Source organism: Gasterosteus aculeatus, chromosome 1, assembly GCF_964276395.1.
Source record: "Gasterosteus aculeatus chromosome 1, fGasAcu3.hap1.1, whole genome shotgun sequence".
Classification (NCBI taxonomy): Eukaryota; Metazoa; Chordata; class Actinopteri; order Perciformes; family Gasterosteidae; genus Gasterosteus; species Gasterosteus aculeatus.
In genome coordinates, this window is record NC_135688.1 from 16,393,960 (window position 1) to 16,412,063 (window position 18,104).

At 48.0% G+C, this 18,104-nt stretch overlaps 1 protein-coding gene across 1 annotated transcript in view; it reads right to left on the reverse strand.

The window, feature by feature from the left end:
• Nucleotides 1-17,047, reverse strand: part of cdon (cell adhesion associated, oncogene regulated) — a 30,187-nt gene extending 13,140 nt beyond the window's left edge. The window contains exons 1-7 of the mRNA XM_040187090.2: nucleotides 16,517-17,047; nucleotides 4,754-4,892; nucleotides 3,291-3,566; nucleotides 2,651-2,797; nucleotides 2,335-2,478; nucleotides 1,946-2,236; nucleotides 1,593-1,862 (exon numbers count right to left, since the gene is read on the reverse strand). Coding sequence (XP_040043024.2) covers nucleotides 1,593-1,862; nucleotides 1,946-2,236; nucleotides 2,335-2,478; nucleotides 2,651-2,797; nucleotides 3,291-3,566; nucleotides 4,754-4,826 — 1,201 coding nt within the window. The 5' untranslated portion in view covers nucleotides 4,827-4,892; nucleotides 16,517-17,047. The remainder of the gene's footprint in view (nucleotides 1-1,592; nucleotides 1,863-1,945; nucleotides 2,237-2,334; nucleotides 2,479-2,650; nucleotides 2,798-3,290; nucleotides 3,567-4,753; nucleotides 4,893-16,516) is intronic.
• Between the last annotated feature and the right edge of the window lie 1,057 nt (nucleotides 17,048-18,104).

An 18,104-nucleotide genomic window follows, 5' to 3' on the forward strand; every position in this document is an offset into this window, starting at 1 on the left:
AAACATACTGGATTAATAAAATTGTGCTTGACATATTTTCTATCAATGAAGGGATCAAATAGTAATTTCAGCCCTTTTTGTAACTGTATTCGGGCTGCTTTGACAGGTGGGAGCTTGGAGAAAACAGCCAATCGCATGCAAGAACAAGGACGCCACACCTTCCCTGTGGTGCACCAGACTCAACGGATGGGGTGATGGAGATACCGACGCCAAACGGAAAACCCAACATATATAGGAGTGCTATCTGTGATGAGATACTATTAACAACAAGCTACTCATAGCAATGATATTGTTTAGTTCGAATGGGCATCAGATAAGCACCGGCGCCTGGTACCTAAAAGGCAACAGAACGCAGGCTGACCTCAGAGGAGGTAGAGAATGCCTCTGCCGGGCGTACGAGGCTTATCGGTTTCATATTTTGTATACATCTGCAGCCAAATATATTAAATCTCATTCTTCTACATGTACTCCGTGGATGGGGAGCACATGTTTTGCAGTCAATCCACATGATCCAGAGTGGGGCCCTGGCATAGAGTGAGCGGCTGAGGAGGGAGAAGAAGGGAGACTTGAGGGAGCGCAGTGGAGGAGGTGGGAGTCGGGGGGGGGGTTGTGATGTGTTAATAAATAAAAGCCAGTTGTGTATGATGTTGACAGCTGGGTGGTCTGGTCCTCGTCATAACCCTCTGCAGCTACTCCTTACATTCCAGTGTCCGGGGGCTTATCCCCGACGGCGTGCACAAAGCTCACTCTCACACTCAGTTCAAGGCTCGGGAGGAGGACGGCCTTGGCTAAGCCTCTTCTACCGGCCCTCAGAACACACACACACACACACACACACACACACACACACACACACACACACACACACACACACACACACACACACACACACACACACACACACACACACACACACACACACACACACACACACACACACACACACACACACACACACACACACTAAAAAAGAGTGGACCCGCTGCAGATACTGTATGAGCAGTCGCACACACACACACAGCCGCTAGCTGTGATGTCTTAACCCTTTGCAAACTATTTTTGAAACAATTTTACAAAAATTTAACAATTCTCAAAAGGGCTCCTCTTGTATCTGCAAGGCCTCCGGTGTGTAAGCAAAAGTCCCATTGTTGTTAGTTGTGATCTAACTGTGTACACAGTTAGATGTGGAGCAATGAGGAACTGAATCCAGTTTAGGGTAATGTTGGAAATTGAAATCAGGAATAATCTAGTTTATCAAACAAAAAAGACAAACTCAAGTTCCTGTGATATTTGAATGTGCCTTGAATCTGCCTTATAAATGATTTGCATACATTTGGCATTTGGGTTCCTGTCAGATGAAACAGGCTATTACAATATGCTCCCTTTGGCTTTGAGAGGCATCTTTCGACATTTTAAAGACTAGATCCAGAGCAAATAACTTAACATCCCCAAAAAACTGGCACATCTGGCACAAGTCAATCGTGTCTGCCTGTCTTTTGAGATCACTCTGTGGGTGTCAAGGCATTCAGCAGGGAAAAAATATGTATTTGTCATTGATAAACCTGAGTGGGTTTAAGATGACCGATACATACATGATTGCGTCGTCAGGATTCCACATGACTGAGCAGAGCCGATCCCGTTGTCCAGCAGGCACTGAAACAAGCCCTCGTCCTGCGGCGTCACATCCGAAACAACAAGTGAGGATCCAGAGACCTGGAAGCGCCGCGATGGGGCGATGGGGTTGGCGTTGAACAGCCAGGTGACGTTGGCGGAAGGGTTTCCTGTTGCCACGCAGCTAAATCGAGCCGAGGAGCCACGAGAGACAAACTGGTCGGCCGGGCCCTGCGCGATGGACAGGGGCTCTGCGGAGGAGAGGAAGGCGTCACCATCGGGAATGTTGAAACAAAAAACAACCCCCCACAACACATTCTTGTGTTTTCCTTACCGAGAACATTAACGGTGTAGTTAGCGCTGGTCACTGTCCCCTGCTCGGTCTCAGCAGCACAGGCGTAACTCCCTTCATCACTCCTCGTCACCGCGACAAAGGCGAGGTTGTTGTTGTGCCGTCGTTGCTGAGAAGCAGGCGTGACCTCCTCACCGTTCTTAAACCATCGGGCCGCCGGCGGGGGGCTACCGGACACAATGCACTCCAACGTCAGTGGCTGTGACTGCTGCACTGAAACAGTTTTTGGGGCAGTGGGGTAAACTATCCTCACTGAGGGGGAAGAGTCCGAATCTAAAACAAACAAATGAACCACGTTAGCAGACGATAAAGGAACTCGCCGCCGAGACGGCACAACCTCCGAACGGTAGATGAAATGTTGCCAGGCTTACGTTTTACTGACAGCTTGGTGCCATGGGACTGCGTGACAGTTTCCCGAGTAACAGGGTTGAATGCGCCACATTTATACATGCCCTGGTGCTCGTCTGAAACCGAGATAATCTGGAGGTTTCCAGACGGAAGCACTAAATAGTCATCTAAAAAGAGATGGAGAGAACCGCGTTAGTGAACACAGTATTCCACAATATCTACAAATAAAACGTTAGTGTGCACTCAATCATGTGCACGTGAAGGGTACGTGTGATTTTAAAAGTGGTGTGAATAGTAAAGTAAAAAACCTGGAGCGACTTAAGACAGAGCGAAACAAACCTGTTGACACTTCTATCCGCTCCCCTCGCACCCTCAGCCTCGGCAGGGCCGGAGGGACGCTGTGCGGTAGAGGACACTCTATAAGAACAGAGCTGCCTTCCTGCACTGACAACGACCGCCGTCGGCCATCCTCGTATTCTGATATTTCTGCAGCGACAGAAGAAGAGGAAGCCTTCAGTTAAACTCGCATCAGTGCAGAACATTGGACATTTAACACGGGCAGAGAACAGGTCAAGAACCGAGGCGAACAGCGCCGCTTGAGCCAAACGGTTTGTGTTGGATCACTTGGTTTGTTTATTGTTGCGGGAGGCGATTCTATTCATGTTTAATGCAGCTCCAGATCAGGGGTGACTCCAACAGCCAGCGGCATCACAGCAGGAGTATAACACACTACACAGGAAAGCCCAAGGCTCATTAAGGATACCGGTCAAGAGGCATTTGGACGGGTGCCCGAGTAAGAACTCCCACAGCTTCCTTCCCGCTCCGCCACTCGGCAGCAGGCAGCCGTGGACGGGCATTCTTTCTAAGTGTCCAACACTCATAAGATAGCCTTCCTTTTACTCAAGGCAACCCCCCCCTCCCCCTCCCTCTGCTTTGAAGTAAGTAGTATGCACGGAGGGATAAAGCTCCGTATCCGTACCTGCTATGGCCACACGAGCGTGGCGGCTGGCGATGGCCCCGTGGTCTAAGCGCGCCACACACTGATAGACGCCCACGTGGCCGGGCTGAAGGGAGGGGATGATAAGGGAGTCCTCGTGGATCTCCACGCCAGGCACGGTGTCCCGGCCAAGGGGACGGCCCCCGAAGCGCCAGGAAACTATCGCCGATGGTGGACTCGCTAAGCAGAGCAGACGGGCAACGGAGCCTCGAGTCTGAACCAAGGAGGCCGGCTCAGAGCGGAAAGAGGGATATTGAGCTGGTGGGAAGACAGACAAGTTTCAATCAGTCATTTTTCTTAAGCGGAACAATGCGACAGAGGTGCTCAAAGAAAACCCAAACCCACACTTTACATTTTCAGGTGCATGGTGCTATCATGAATTCCATTTTTAATCATCTGTGATCAAATTTCCGCAAATTATCTTTTTATTTGATCCTGATTGGTGAAGCAATTTGTAAAGTATTTTACAATTACAGCAAAATCCTCATTTAATTATGATGAGGATTTTGAATTTATTGCGTGGTTTATTTTATTTATTGACGGTCTGCATACACGGGATGAGTCAGGGGCACAAACAGCCACAGCTGTACGTAATAACAGCGATTGGAGAACAGTCGGTGAAATTGATCGTCTTTGCTCTATTCTTTCTTTTCCAGGTCTAACGAATAGGCACAAGATAGTAATTCTCTAGGAAATCCTCTTTTATAGAAATTTATTAGAGATATTGTGATACACAATTACGTAAATTGATAAGCAAATAAAAATACAAATATTTGAGTGTGTAAGGGAAGATTAGAAGATTGCATGTAAATTGAGATTCTTGTAGAAAGTAATTTTTTTTCATTTTCCATTAAATGAGAGAATACATACTCGTCATTGTTTCTAAAATACCCCTCCTTTGTAAAGTTCATTACACAGAGGTTAAGAAAAATAGGATTAATGTGATTATTTCATATAGACTATGAATGTATTTATTGAATTACCAGAAAATATTGTTTGCGATAATGAATTACCTAAATACTGAGGCCATTCAGGCCATTTCGCTCAGCTCGAGGCACAAGTATTGATATGCAGCGTATTTCTACATACTTTTGCGGCAATTCTTTGCGTGGAAACAATAACTGTTTACATACCTCATGAAAGAGAATCACGTGTGCATGTGGCTTTATGAATCTATGCATATTGTCTTACTTAGTGAGATTCCTCACAGAGTTTATGCCTCAAGTCCAATCCGTTTTAAACAAAGCAAGGATAACAATGATCACTTTAAAAGCGGCAATAATTGCAGGAAACTCCACATCCATTTGAACACATCCAGCAGACAGTCATGTTTATGGCCACTTACTGAATGAAAGTCTAATATTTATGTGATCTTTGTTCGGTCATCACTATGATACACATTTGCTCCATTGTTACTATAGAGACCTACTAGCACCGCAACTTACATGTGCAGCCGATAAGCATGGACTGGCTGAGACACAGCACAGTGGACAGGAGGACCCTCAGGCCACTGTCCATGATGCACTTTGACCCCTGCCAGCAGCCGCGTTGCCCAACGTGCACGCCCTGGTCTGTTCAGCAAACCTGCAACACACAAAAAAGAGGAGAAACCCATAAAACCACAGCTCTGTATGGAAGCGTGACAGCATCTGCATGGACAAAAGAAGAGGCGAGATGGAAATAAAAAACATAAGAAGCTGCAGGAGGATTTCAGACGTGGATCTGAGCAGAGGGGGGGGGGGGGGGGGGGGGGGGATCAATCGAGTTCCAAATGATTCCTGTACAACAATCCTTCTAATCTTCACGACACATCCGCTTTACACACTCCTTGATCTCCACCTCCCACCTTCTCCAGTGACCCCTGTTCTCGCCCACATCAGTGTCTCCACGGAGCCTGGAATGTCCAGTCTCTTTGCACCCCCCCACCTCTCTCTCTCTCCCACTGGGCCACTGAGATCTCCCGCTAATGGAGTGGCCGTGGAGAGACTCACAATATCACTCTCTTGTCACACTGTGTTGCTTCCTCATAGGTTCACTGTAGCCTGAAGTGCAGGCCCAGACACACTGGAGGGCACGTAATTAGGAGCATTCCTCTATGCTTTTCAACCCGACCCCCTCCGACTGCAGCACCTCCTCCTCCTGCTCCTTTCCTGAAGAGTAATCCGGGCAAGCTTTGATCCAAGGTTCCTGGTTGGTTACGAGGGTTTGAGCCTGAGGACGGCGGAACAATGGCTGTCCAGCTGTGATATTCACACTGGCGCTTCGGTGGCTCGCGGACGTTCGCGGAAGGGTCGACCTGGCCTGATCGGGTGGGTCAAATTAAAGGATGATGCCTGGGTGGGATCGGTGAAGCCGAGCAGGTTTACCTTTATTGTGCAACTTAAACATTGTTTCATCTGCTCGACGCTCAAGCGGGTCAATTTCTTTAGCCTCCTGTCAAGGCTCCAGGTAACAGCTTTCAGTAGGGCAGCGATAAACAAACCGTAATCTCCATTAATCCATTGATTAACTTTCTGTTAAGGAAAAGGGGAAAATTTTCCATCACAGTTTCTCAGATTTAGTCAATTTTATCAATCTAGAAAAAGCAACGGTTCGCTTGTTAAAAGCTGTGAACACACGTGAGCATTTTCTACTGATTATTTGTTCCTCGATGATCTCTCTCTTTAGAGGCCTAAGAAGAGGCAGGAAATAATAAACTCTCCCAGCTCCTGGCTCACGCCCCCTTCTCACCCTGAGGTCAGAGGTCATAGAGCAAAGAGAGAGGGTGGACCAGCGGGTGTCTGGCGGCCCTGGCCCGGCCTTCCGAGGTCACCAGCTCTTTCGGTTTCACTCGCACACATTTCACTGTTTTTACACGCATTACCAAACAGCCAAAACCAAACGGGTGGTTGAGTGGAAACATAAAAAACAATCACGCCGCCTCATTCATTTCTGCTTTAGCCTGACTCAACAAAAACAGATATTACGTAATTCGAAACTGAGGATTGGAAGAATAAAATGATGATCCTCACGCTCTGCACTCGGGCTCCAGTGTGATATGTGCATGCTCATTTGAGCGGATCAAACCCACATCTTGCAGGTTGGCGTTTCTCCGTATCACACGTCGCAACAGGCCCTTCACACTACATCAGTGGAAACCATCTTTCTCCCTCCGCTAGAATAATGATATATAATTACAATAACAACAGTGCTAAATAAAATGCAGCACAGGCACAATGTACGATGGGAAACCAGAGGCGACTGTGCGACTCCCTCTCCGTGTCGTCCACCTTTCAGGCTCTTCTTACTTCATCCAGTCACTTCCTCCCCGTGGGCACAGCGGTTTGCTGCCGACTGGCTGCCCCTTGTGTAAACACACAGACGGCTGCCTATCTGCCGCACCGATCGGGCTCAGCGAGGAAACACGGGGGGCATCATTCCTGCTTCTTGTGGATTTGGCCTTCCGCTGACTTCCGCCCCCATCGAGGTACCTCGTTGGAGACAGACATCACGAGGATATCTTGTGTCCCTCATCACGGCCGCCCCGATGCTGGCAGCGCCTTATGAATGAAAGGGTAAATCCCGCTTTTTCCTGAGCAAGACGCCCCGGAGAAAAGCTGGAGCGGCGCTTTGACAGAAGGGAAGTCTCCGTCAAATGAAGTCTAATCGGCCTGAAAGCTGTGTCCTCTCGTCCTTTGTTGATCTGCGGGACAGCCCACGCCCTCACTGCAACGCTCCCCTTTCTGAAACCCCAGACTACGCTGCTTAAGTGAGAAAAAGAAAATGTGTGCAGGCCACATTTCCTCCTCCTCTCCTGAATCCGATCTTTCCCTCCTGTTTTTGCACTTATGTTGTAGATGCATGGCCCTTCTAAAAGTGGGATTGAAAGCTATACATTTAAGGAGACATCCACCATTTAAACATACCCCGGTTAAAGCTGATACACAGACACAGGCACAGTGTGTGAGGAAAAAATGAGGTTAGTGTCGGTCGGTTCAAGTAGAAAAGTTCCCATTTGTTTTGTGTGTGGGGGGGTTGACCCATGTCTGTTTGGGAAATGTTTAACTGACGCCTGGCTTAAGTGTGTGAAAGCAAAAAAAAACTACAGCAATCTTCTGGGGCAGCTTCTGTCCCTTTTTTAAGTCTTTAAAACCGAGCTCTTAATACGTCGTAGTTTAGCCGTCCACCAGGATCCACAGTAAAGACGCAGTGCTGAGTGGCAGGACCTTAACTTCTGCACCTTGGGAGTAACACAAAACGCAGACACCATAAATCCCCTGGTAGGACAAGAGGGATTCCTGTTGGTCATAATGGAGAAAATAAAAACACACTGACAGGCCGCCCTCAGGGAAGGGAAAGGAGTCGGAGTTCCGGCGAGAGGGGGGGGGGGGGTTAGCACCTGCGCTTCTTGTTGGCCTCCTCTCTGCAGGAACTACTTAAGCCCCATCTGCCCGCATGTAGGGCCAGCCCATATCCCTGTCGTATTGAGTAAACAGGGACAAAAGCGACGCAACGGAGCATCAAAGACCTGGAGGGAAGAACAGGTCACAACTGGTGCTGCTGACTGAGGCGGCAGCCGGGCCTCTCGCTTCACAACACACAGCTGAATAAGAGTCACCGGCACACATCGTCAAGCAGCTCCAACGCTGATTTGATACCAATCAGCGTTGGAGCTGCTTGACGATGCTGAGAGGGGGGGGGGGGGGGGCGGCGCCGCCTCGATATAGTGGTAGGGGAAACACTGCATATAATTACAATAAATCTTCAAAAGTTTGAAATAAAGAAGTTCAGGGAGCGAGCGGTGATGTGAGAGACGGTCTAATCTGACCTGTGCGCTAAAGCTGATTCACATGCTATACCCCCGACCGGTCTGCACCCCCCCCACATATCTCATCTCACGCATTCTTCAGCTCCACAGAGAGAAAGAGGGAGATGGACATATAGAGTGGCGCACACACACACACACACACACACTCACAGACAAGGGGGATGAATTCAAAACAAGCAGATGATCGGAAATGGGGAGGGCATGTGGGGGCATACGAGAGAAAAGCACTCCGGGAGAGGGGTAAAAGGAGATGGGGGTAAAAGGAGGTGAAACATTCTCAGGGAGGTGAAAAGTCGCCCCGACTCAGTTCTCCTCCCTCTCTCTCTCTCTCTCTCTCTCTCGCTCTCTCTCTCTCTCTCTCTCTGGCTGGGAGATGGACGTACAGATAAAGGCTGAGCTCGCATCCACGTCTGCCAAAACTGATTGATGATTTAGCCCAAATACATTCAGCTCAGCATAAAAACTCAGGAATAGTCTCCCGAGAGAAGGGACTCTATGGGACCATTATGGGCTTCTTGTGTTGGTCTGGTGCGCCCACTGAGGCCGCCCCGGGGCCACAGAGGAAAGTAATGAGTGGAAACACTGGGCCTCTGGTATGGCCTAACGCCGTCTGATTAAAGACCAGGGCCTTATTAAAAATGGGACCAACTAAGAGAAGGAGAGTGAACGTAGAATAGAGAAAGAAAAGACAGGATTTGGAATCAAATAAGGGAATAAGGAGGGGAGAGAAGAGTGTGCTTTTTGTATCAATGACATTGGACAGCTTTAGGCTGCCTGACTTTGTGCGACTGGCTGCAGAAAGTTAATGTCAAGCTCACGCAATAAATCATCTAAACTGCGTACGACTGCGGAAAACAAATGAGATGCATCTTCAAGGACAGGGCGCTTTTCAGACACCGCTGACTCGTGTCCGCGGGAGGATGGAGCACCAGCGCTCCGGGAGGAGCAGGGTAACAGCGGGGTCAAACGGGTCCCAGAAACCCGCAGACGCCACAGCCCTGGCAACACGGCCGTGGTGTGGGATCAGAAGGGAGGAGGGATAAAAGGAGAGGCCCCCGGGGATCAGACAGTCACATCTCACAATGCCCTGTTTACCAAGGACACACACCCACCCCTTCCCGTCACCCCCCCCAACATTACCGCTCACCAAAGCCGAGCCTTCCAAAGTGCCAGGGCCGGGACCTGGGAGACAGCGCTAATTCTGCCCAGAGGCTTGTTGGCCCAGGACACAAACAGAGGGCTGAGAGGGGGGGGGGGGACTGAATGGTACAGTATGTAAGACCCATCTTAATTGGAGATTGTTCTGCGTTGCCTTGTTTTTCCTGGGAATCCGTGGGGGGGGGAGGAAGAGGAGGGTGGAGAGGTACGGTTGTTTCCCAAGGTCCTGAACAGCGGGATTAACCACAGGGGCGAAACTCAATAGTGGCCTCGGACACTGGAAACAGATCCCCGGGTATCGCCAGCATACAAGGCCACCTCGAGACCTTTTGCAAAGCGCATGTAACTAACAACCCTTCCCCATTGTCGGAGCTCCATGGCCCCTTCCGGCTGATTTCACAGGCCTTTCAGCACACAGGGCTACGTCTGCTCAGACGGAAAAAAAAAAGGTAATTCTGATGGAAAGGAGGAATGCACAAGAAGGCCGTCTTGCCCGCAGGCAACGCTGATCTCCAGCATGTGCCAAGAGACGGATTCATCACGCCAGAAGAGAGGGGAGCTGGGATTGTGCAGCCGCGGCACCAGAGGAGAGGAGGCAACACACTCGCATTCCTCAATATGGGCCTTGATTAGAGAGGTGATGGGAAAACAGGTTAACGCAGGGGAGGGGAATGATCCATTGCCAGAAGCCCAGAGAATGTCCGCGAGTCAAGACACTATCTGTATTTTTAAAAAGGGCAGTTGTGTGGGCTGTGATCTGATCCAGCTGCCCCCCCCCGACCCTTCCTCTCCTCAGTTTCTCGTCCCGCTCCACCTCTCCTGGATTCATCACTGCCCGAGTCTCTACGGCAACAAGCGCGCGAGACAACAGTTTCTGCTCAGTCTCCTCCTGATGGCTCCCTGGCTGTGGCCCAAAAGTACTTTCAAACTAAAACATTTATTAAATAATATAATTTCAAACATCTGCTACCAAAAACAATATGACAGCGGGTCCAAATAGATACTAACAAAAGCTTTTGCAATGTCAGTATGAAAAACAAACCAGGACGAAAACTCAACTGGGCTGCTTTCGGGCTGTATGACTCTTCTTTGTTTGTCACTTGAGAGGCGTGAGAAAGAAAGTACACACAGAAAGTATTTTCATTTCTCAGAATGACAAATTGAGTCTGCAAATACAACGCAGAAATGGCTCCATATCCACAGGGGGAGGATTTATAGGGCTGAGAGCGTTGCCTGAACTCCACAGCCAGCCGCTAGTACAAAAACAAACACATGGAAAAAGGTTAAAATATAATTAGTCTTCTTCGCCCAATCCACAAATCTCTTGCAAAAACCCAAACAAACAAACTAGCCGCTTTGAAAGAACAAGTTTGTGGATCCAAAGACAAATATGCAGTCCCAAACAGAACGTGTAAATGATTTATTTGGTTTGCCGAAATGTTTATCCGTCTCGCCTTGTAACACGCCGCGCTTGTTGTGCTGCAATGGAGTGATCACAAAACAAACTCGGCGGCGCTACGTCAACACACTCGAAACGTCTACGTTTCCACTTCTGGCTCTCAGTCAAATTGTAAAAACCTCTGCAACCTATTTGGGGGCTGCTGGTTACTGCAGGTTTGAAGGTGAGACGGGCTTTTGGCAGATGACGCAGCTCTTTGATGACGCCAAGAGAAACCTCATGACAACAACAAAACACAGCAATAATAGAGACAACGTGGCGTATGCCGACTTGCTAGTGTTGAAGGGATGACAGTGATTAATAATGAAAGTCAAGTCAACCCAGAGACGCATATTGCGCAGTATCCCGAGCATCCGCTGCAATCCAGCATGGAACGACGCAGAAAGCCAGACCAACCACACCTTTCATTCTTCCGCCACTCGCTTTGGATATCTTTTAGAAATAAGGGGTTCCATTGCTCCCCAAGGGGCACGTCTTGGAGCAGGAAAGGCCCAAAATGGCACCCACAACCACAGGGCCAGATGCAGCAGCAGCAAAACCCACACCGCCTCGCACTCTGATCTGGGAGGAAAACAGCCCTCTAAACAAGTAGCCCGTTTGTCAGCTGGAGGAGAGCGCCAGCCTCTTGGTTAGTCCTGCTGATTCTTTCCAACGACACACACATTCTGGTCTGCAGCAAACCCGTGTCAGATGGGACTTATTGGTTCAACATTTGAAATAGAAAGCTGCGGTTGCTCACAAATTGAAGAAGAAAAGACTCTCGGGGGCCCAGCGCTGAGGCGGCGAACTAAGTCAGGCACATCTAGTCGGGGCGAGTTTCAGGAAGGGAAAAATAAATGGATCTCGCAGGAAGACGCTGAGGATGCAAAAAAAAGAAAAAAAAGAAATCCCCTTCAATGTTCTGAAATACATGTGAGGGTCCAGTTCAGAAGTTCAGTCAATGAGATCATCCATATAGGGCTGAAGAATCATTGAGGACACAACACGAGGCCGCAAAACAATGGCTCTCATCATGCGTTTGCTTTTGGTGAGAGGAGAGTGTTGTTTAAAACGCCACGTTGAACGGTCCTGGAGAACTTTTTTTCTCTCTCATACACGTAGTGTTCTGCTTGTGAGCAATAACAAAAAAAAGGCATCTTCAGAAAGTTAAAGAAATGCAGAGGGCTTCCAACGGCTCGGGACCAACAAAGTACTTTGCAGTTAGTTTCTTCAGGTCGACCAGCAGTAAAACATCAAGGTCTCTATCAAAGTGTTTCCTTCTGTGTCACTCACACCACGATTGTCCATCTGATCTTGAGCTATTTTTACAGTGTTTTTTTCGCTGTGTGCTATTGGTTTACATTCCCCTTACCCTGCTGTGAATACAGACATAAATAAATATAGATAAATATACACATTTCTATCATATTATCAGAAAAACATGGCATCTGCAGAGAAGAAGCAGACCTGCTCGCCCTGCCTATCTCCAGCCAGCACGGCTTCCTCCCGCTGCAAGTCGGTGGCTGGCTGGAACATCTGCTTCTGCTGCTTCAAAAAATGTTTGTTTGTCTTTGCAATTACGGCCCGATGTTTTTCATTTCATTTCTCAAATCTCTCGAAAGTCATTAACCAGTTTCGGGTCCTTCGAGAACTCAATATGACGCATCTGTTGAAAGCCGGCGTGTACGTCGCGCTGCAGCCAGCTCACCTTTGACGTGTCGGAGGAGTTGTACCGGAGGAAGCTTGCGGCCTACGTGGAACCTGCTGGAGTAAGATGCTTGCATAGTAAGGCGAGTCAACGCCAGATGTTTGGATAATCTGTCAGAATAAGAGGGACCGATTGAAGTCCAATGGGGATGGATCCCAATGAGAGACAATACGAGTTGCGTGGTTGAAATAATGAGCTCAGAGCAGATAAGACGTGGTACTAATGACAGCTTCATCTAAACAAGGGCGACACCTTCAGCTACCGCGTTTGCCTTCACAACCTCCTCCGCAGAGCTTCAAGTTTATCCAATTCCACTCACAGCTTCTCGCCCCCGAATACATTTAGGGAGGGTGAATAGAAGCTTGCTTTTTGTAGGCGCTGCAGCTGCAGGGTGCGCTCACCAACCCGGCATAAACCTGCCCATCTCTCCCGTCGACCCCCTGCTTGTGGCTGCTGGGTGTTGTCAATCCGCACCCTCTGGCTCCTTCAACATGGGGGCCCCTTTGGCACGCTGCCCAAACATCCCCTCGGTCCATCCGATGGGGCCCGAGCTCCGGGTCTGTCCGTCTCGGATGGGGAACCGAGGGGCTCGAGAGTAAAGGCTGGCGTTAGAAAATAGGGGAAAAAGACCGCAGCACGACTCAAGCCGTGAGCAATAAGAGCACGAGGAAGGTTGTGTGTTCGATGTGTCGAGAGTTCCACAACTGCAACTAGCTGCTTTGCATAGAACGGTCCACTAAATCCTGTTATAATATACGAAGGGGCTGACAATAATTTGACATTGGAGATTTAGAAAATGTGTAAGACTCAATTAAAGCTGTCAAAATATTTTGATGATGATGAAACATATGGTGGCTGCTCAAAGTTTGGATTTTTCTCCGGTTTTATGACTCTCGGAACATATTACTCAGCCAAATGTTGATCCCTTGGACCAATAATATGACAGATTACTGCATGAAGCAAATAAACAACCAAACTGTGTGATTTAGGCTTCAGGGCCAGGACTGAGGTTTGCTGTCTGGCTTCAACTGCGCACGGCCTACGGAGAATATGGGAGGCGCCCAAAAATACTTTAGCCCCCCAATTAGACGCACCCTCTCCCACCCACTGACCTCCAACAGACATGCATGCACTTAACCAGCACTGGAATACAGCTAAATATATGGGTGCAACTAACCTCTATTTCATCTGTTATCCAGTTTTATTAACGGTCGATTAATTTCCTTTTTTAACAAAAAGCGTCTTCATTTTTTACTCTTATAAAATCTCACTTCCTAGTTTTACCTGTAATGACACCTGATCGTTACCGTGGAAACCAGGTGTTACCTCAACCGCTCCTATTCAACAAACATTTGTCACCGTTGAAGCACATGTGGTCGTGTGATTATAATACTGCATCAGAGAAATCAAAGGAGCCATTATGAGAGCAGCGGCTGGCATCATTACACATGCTGCTTACGTTCAAATTGCCCACTTAACATAGTTCTTCTACAGCAACATGTGTTTATCATTAGCGAGCACCCTAATGGCTCAAGCATTATTCGTGCTGGCTAAATGGCATAGTTGCGCTTTGTTTGGTTCTATTCTAACAGGCCACTAATGGTTTGTTAATTTCCCTACGAGTCACAAAAAAACCCTGAAAATAAAAACATTTGCAGAGTCTCTGTCATTGTCTGATTTAAATTGTATCACAAAAACACTGTGGGGAAAATCCCATACTACAAACACACCAAAAACTTTTTTATGGGTTAATTTTGCAGTCTGTTCTATAAAGAAATATTTTGAATATCAAAGAAAAAATATTTTCCCATGTAGCCAGTTGTAAAGGATGCAAAGTAGTAAATGGAAAGTAGTAAATAATTTAGTGTATCAAGTTAGAATAAAGCAGGTTGATGTAAAGCAGCCGCTTGAAAATATAAAAGAAGACAGAAAAAAAAATCTTCCTGGAAAAATCCCGGAGCAAGTCTGTGTGTGAAGACTCAATATTAAAACGTGAGGGAGACTTTCTCCCTTAAAGCAAACGCCGTCAGCATCCGAGCCTAAACACAAAGAGCAAATCTCTGTCAAAAGCTCACCCAATAACCAGGAGCCCTAAAAGGATTTGAAAGGCATCGGAAGTGTCTTCTTGTCCCCCAACCAACACAACAATGCAGGGGCAACCGTTTGAACTTGAAAAGTGTTTTATCGGAGTGCAGTCATGTGTGATGCGCCGACTGGATGTCATGCGTTCGAGAGGGATTCAAGACTTTGTTCTCGATAACTTTTAAGTATTCACTTTTTGGAGCCTCACCCCTATGTAACCAAAGTCCCTGTGAAGCTCTGATGATAGGGGTGAACAGCAGACGGGGGAAATTACTGGAGGGGAATAAGTGAGGGAACTTGTCTGTGCAGCCACGACATTACGATCACTTCCATTCTGGCATCCTTTTTTATTTGAGCTGCGGACGACCAAAAGTCTCCTCTTGGAAATGATTGATGGTACATTAAACAATCCTACAGTGATGGCTTCTTCTGTCTGCATGTATAGGGTACGACGTACGGTACCAATCAAAAGCTTGCACAATTTCTCATTGAATGACAAAATGTGTCCAAACTTGACGTGTTTTGTACTAGAAAGAAAAAAAAATTTCTGCATTTCAGCAGATTTTTTTAAAATAAAAAATGATGAATGCAATCATTTTAACTCACTCCAAAAGCGATCAAGTAGCGAGTTGTCATCCTCGAAGTTCCTGGGGTGCAGCGGTGCAGATCACAACACAGCAAGTCGAATAAGTTTCCGTGCACACACACACACACACACACACACACACACACACACGCAGTGTTGAGCTGCTACAGAGGGCATTTTTGACACATTGATAAAGGTTTCTTTTAAGTTATTTTTTATTTCCCACAGTAGAGTGTGAAATTCAGCCAATAAGAACAAAACCAAAAGCGGTTTCATGATCTTGATCCACACTACGCTCACACATCTGCATCTTTACAGTGGTTTGGAAGATTAACCTTTCCCTCCAGAGTTTTATCATTTGTGGAACGAATCCCAAATCGGTAAACAACGACACTGTCAGGCAAGCTGGCAGGTAGAGCTGCTTCTGCAACGCTATGCACAGTAATGTCATTACATGCCAGAATTAGAGCAGTACCAACACGGATTTATTAAACCAACATTAACGACACCTGGGGCGGATTTATCTAAAACAATAAAGCCTCTCTGTCTTTGATAGGAGAAAATATCAAGTATTACCTACTGTTTTTGCACGCTGGTAACTGTGGCAGAAAGCCGGCCCCAGAAGCAAAACCAACCATAATAAAAGAGTAAGTTTAGAACAAACTAATGCTTTACTTATCTCCAGTCTCACCATTTATGACCGTGATGCCTATGTGTCAAAGGAGGGACATGTTTACCATTTCTAAAAAAGCCCTTTCATCCCTCAAAACTAGAAATGCAGCCGCAGGCCATCCGTTTTCAACTGGTATGTTCAGTCAAGTGTTTCTGCCTCCAGGAGCTGTTTGCCAAACAAATATTTACGGCCTTTCTTCGATTCCATTCAGCTCAGAGGCAACAGGCTGCACCGTGTCAACATGCATAAAGAACGCGGGCAAATTGCTGGATAATATCGATAATCTGAATGTTGTGGGGGGAGAATTGTTAAAGCATTCAGGGGTTTTTTCCTCCGGTTTAGTCTGTGGATTATAATAAGAAAAAAAAGGGTGAACGAGTAAACTACAAAATCATCTTCTAAAACACTAACAATCTAAATTCCCAACAACCAAAAGGACGTTATGGAGCAAACGTGTGACAGTAGTTTGTTGTGTGTATGAGACGTCGTGCGTGACGTGGACGGTTCATTCATGAACACAACGTTGATATTTGAACGCGGGCGCCCTCGTTCGCCACACGGCGCGTTTCCCCTCCGCTCCCGACCCCAAACAAAGTTACGAAAACACGCTAAAGTCTGCTCATTTTCCTTTGTCGCTACCGGAGAAACACACAGCCGGCCCGGTGAGCTCACAGAAGAACCCCCCCCCCCCCCCCCCCCCCCCCCCAAAAAAAAGGCACCGCTCCACCGGCCCGGGACTCTCCCCGTGCTCCTTACCTCTATCGCGGGGGGGTGGAAGCTGCGAGCGGTCGGTTGAATCAGCGGCAGAGCAGCACATTCTCCTGGAGACAAATCCGTACGGGGCCCTCCATTAGACACGGGCTCAAAGTGCGAGACGACGGGAGCAACATGAAAACAGACGGGAGGTCACCGGAGGGAGGAGGGGGGGGGCGGCGGGAAGAGAGTCTTCAGAACCCGCGCGGCACAGCGCAGGATTCGGGGCCGCGGTGCGACAACTCCCGTTGGTGGTGGAAACGCGAGCGGAGGCAGTGGAGAGAGGGTTTTTTTTTTTTTTTGGTCTTTCTTTCTCGTGGGAAGTTTAGAGTCCGCGTCTACGGTGCCGGGCTTTGTCACGTCCCGCTCTCGCCGTCTCTCCGGCCGCCCCGCTCTCTGAACTTGTCCCGCGGTCCGCTGCGTGTCTCTGCCGCCTCGCGCACACACGCGTCTTTGAAGGCAGCGTCGAGTTGCTCAGCAAATCATGGCAGCGGCGAAGCTGGTCATCAAACCAGGAATGTCCCACAGCTCACTGCGGCTCCTGGGGAGGGGAGGGGAGGGGAGGGGAGGCAGAGAGGCGAGGGGGTGAGGGGGGGTTACCCATATAGACGGTGCATTAACAAGTTTTACAATCTAACGAGGGGGGGAAAAAACGTCCTCCTTCCTCCTCTGTGCCGCCTACCCGAGTGACTTATTGCTCTCATATAAAGGTCAGCACACCTGAGCGAATACTTCAATGTGTTTCCACTTTACCAACATCACAAGAAAGGATTTAATAGCCACTTATCAGTACCTCGAAAACACATTTTGTCTTCTTTGAGTTTAGAATAATTGATTGATTGGCTGAAAGGTTCACATACCGCTGTGGATTATCAAATTGAAATCTTTAAACATTATTAAAAAAGGGACATTTTGGTGAACAGTTGTCACGTATACTGGTTTGCTGGGATGGGATAAAATAACCATGTTGTAATCTACATTAAACTTATCTCATGCAGGCAGGTGATTGTCATAAGAAAACCTACCGCCCTTGAAAACGTAAGCGTGTTTCCAGGAAACTTAATCCTCGCGATTGAGATCAGCTTGTCGTGAACACAAAACATCGGCTTGACCAAAAAGTAAAAATCTACCCCAGTGATTGCGCCTGTGATAGCTCCATCGAATACACAAACTGCCTCAAAGCCAGACAGGCAGTTCTTATTTTCCTGCAGAATACACCGTGCCTTGTAGATCACGCCGGCACTCACAGGGCCCATTGAAATGAATTAAAGTAATGTGGGAGGGGGGGTGTTTAAAGAGCTAATGGCTACAGGTCATTTCTGGCATCAGCCCTGTTGGTTGGATGGGTTGAGCGTTGGTTGGCTGCAGCTATTTCCTCATTCACAGAGCGAGAGGCGGGGGGGAGAGCGAGCCGCGAGTGTGAAACAGTCTTCTGTTGTGCGCATGGGCACGAGTAAACAGCGTAATCATCTTTTGAGGCGGTAATTATGTGCTCCAGTGTTGGCAGGCCGGGCGGTGGGCCCACCCTGCTTCTGACAACAGGTGCAGCTCACCTCCTAACGGAAGGTGTGATCCAATCCCATCCAAGGCC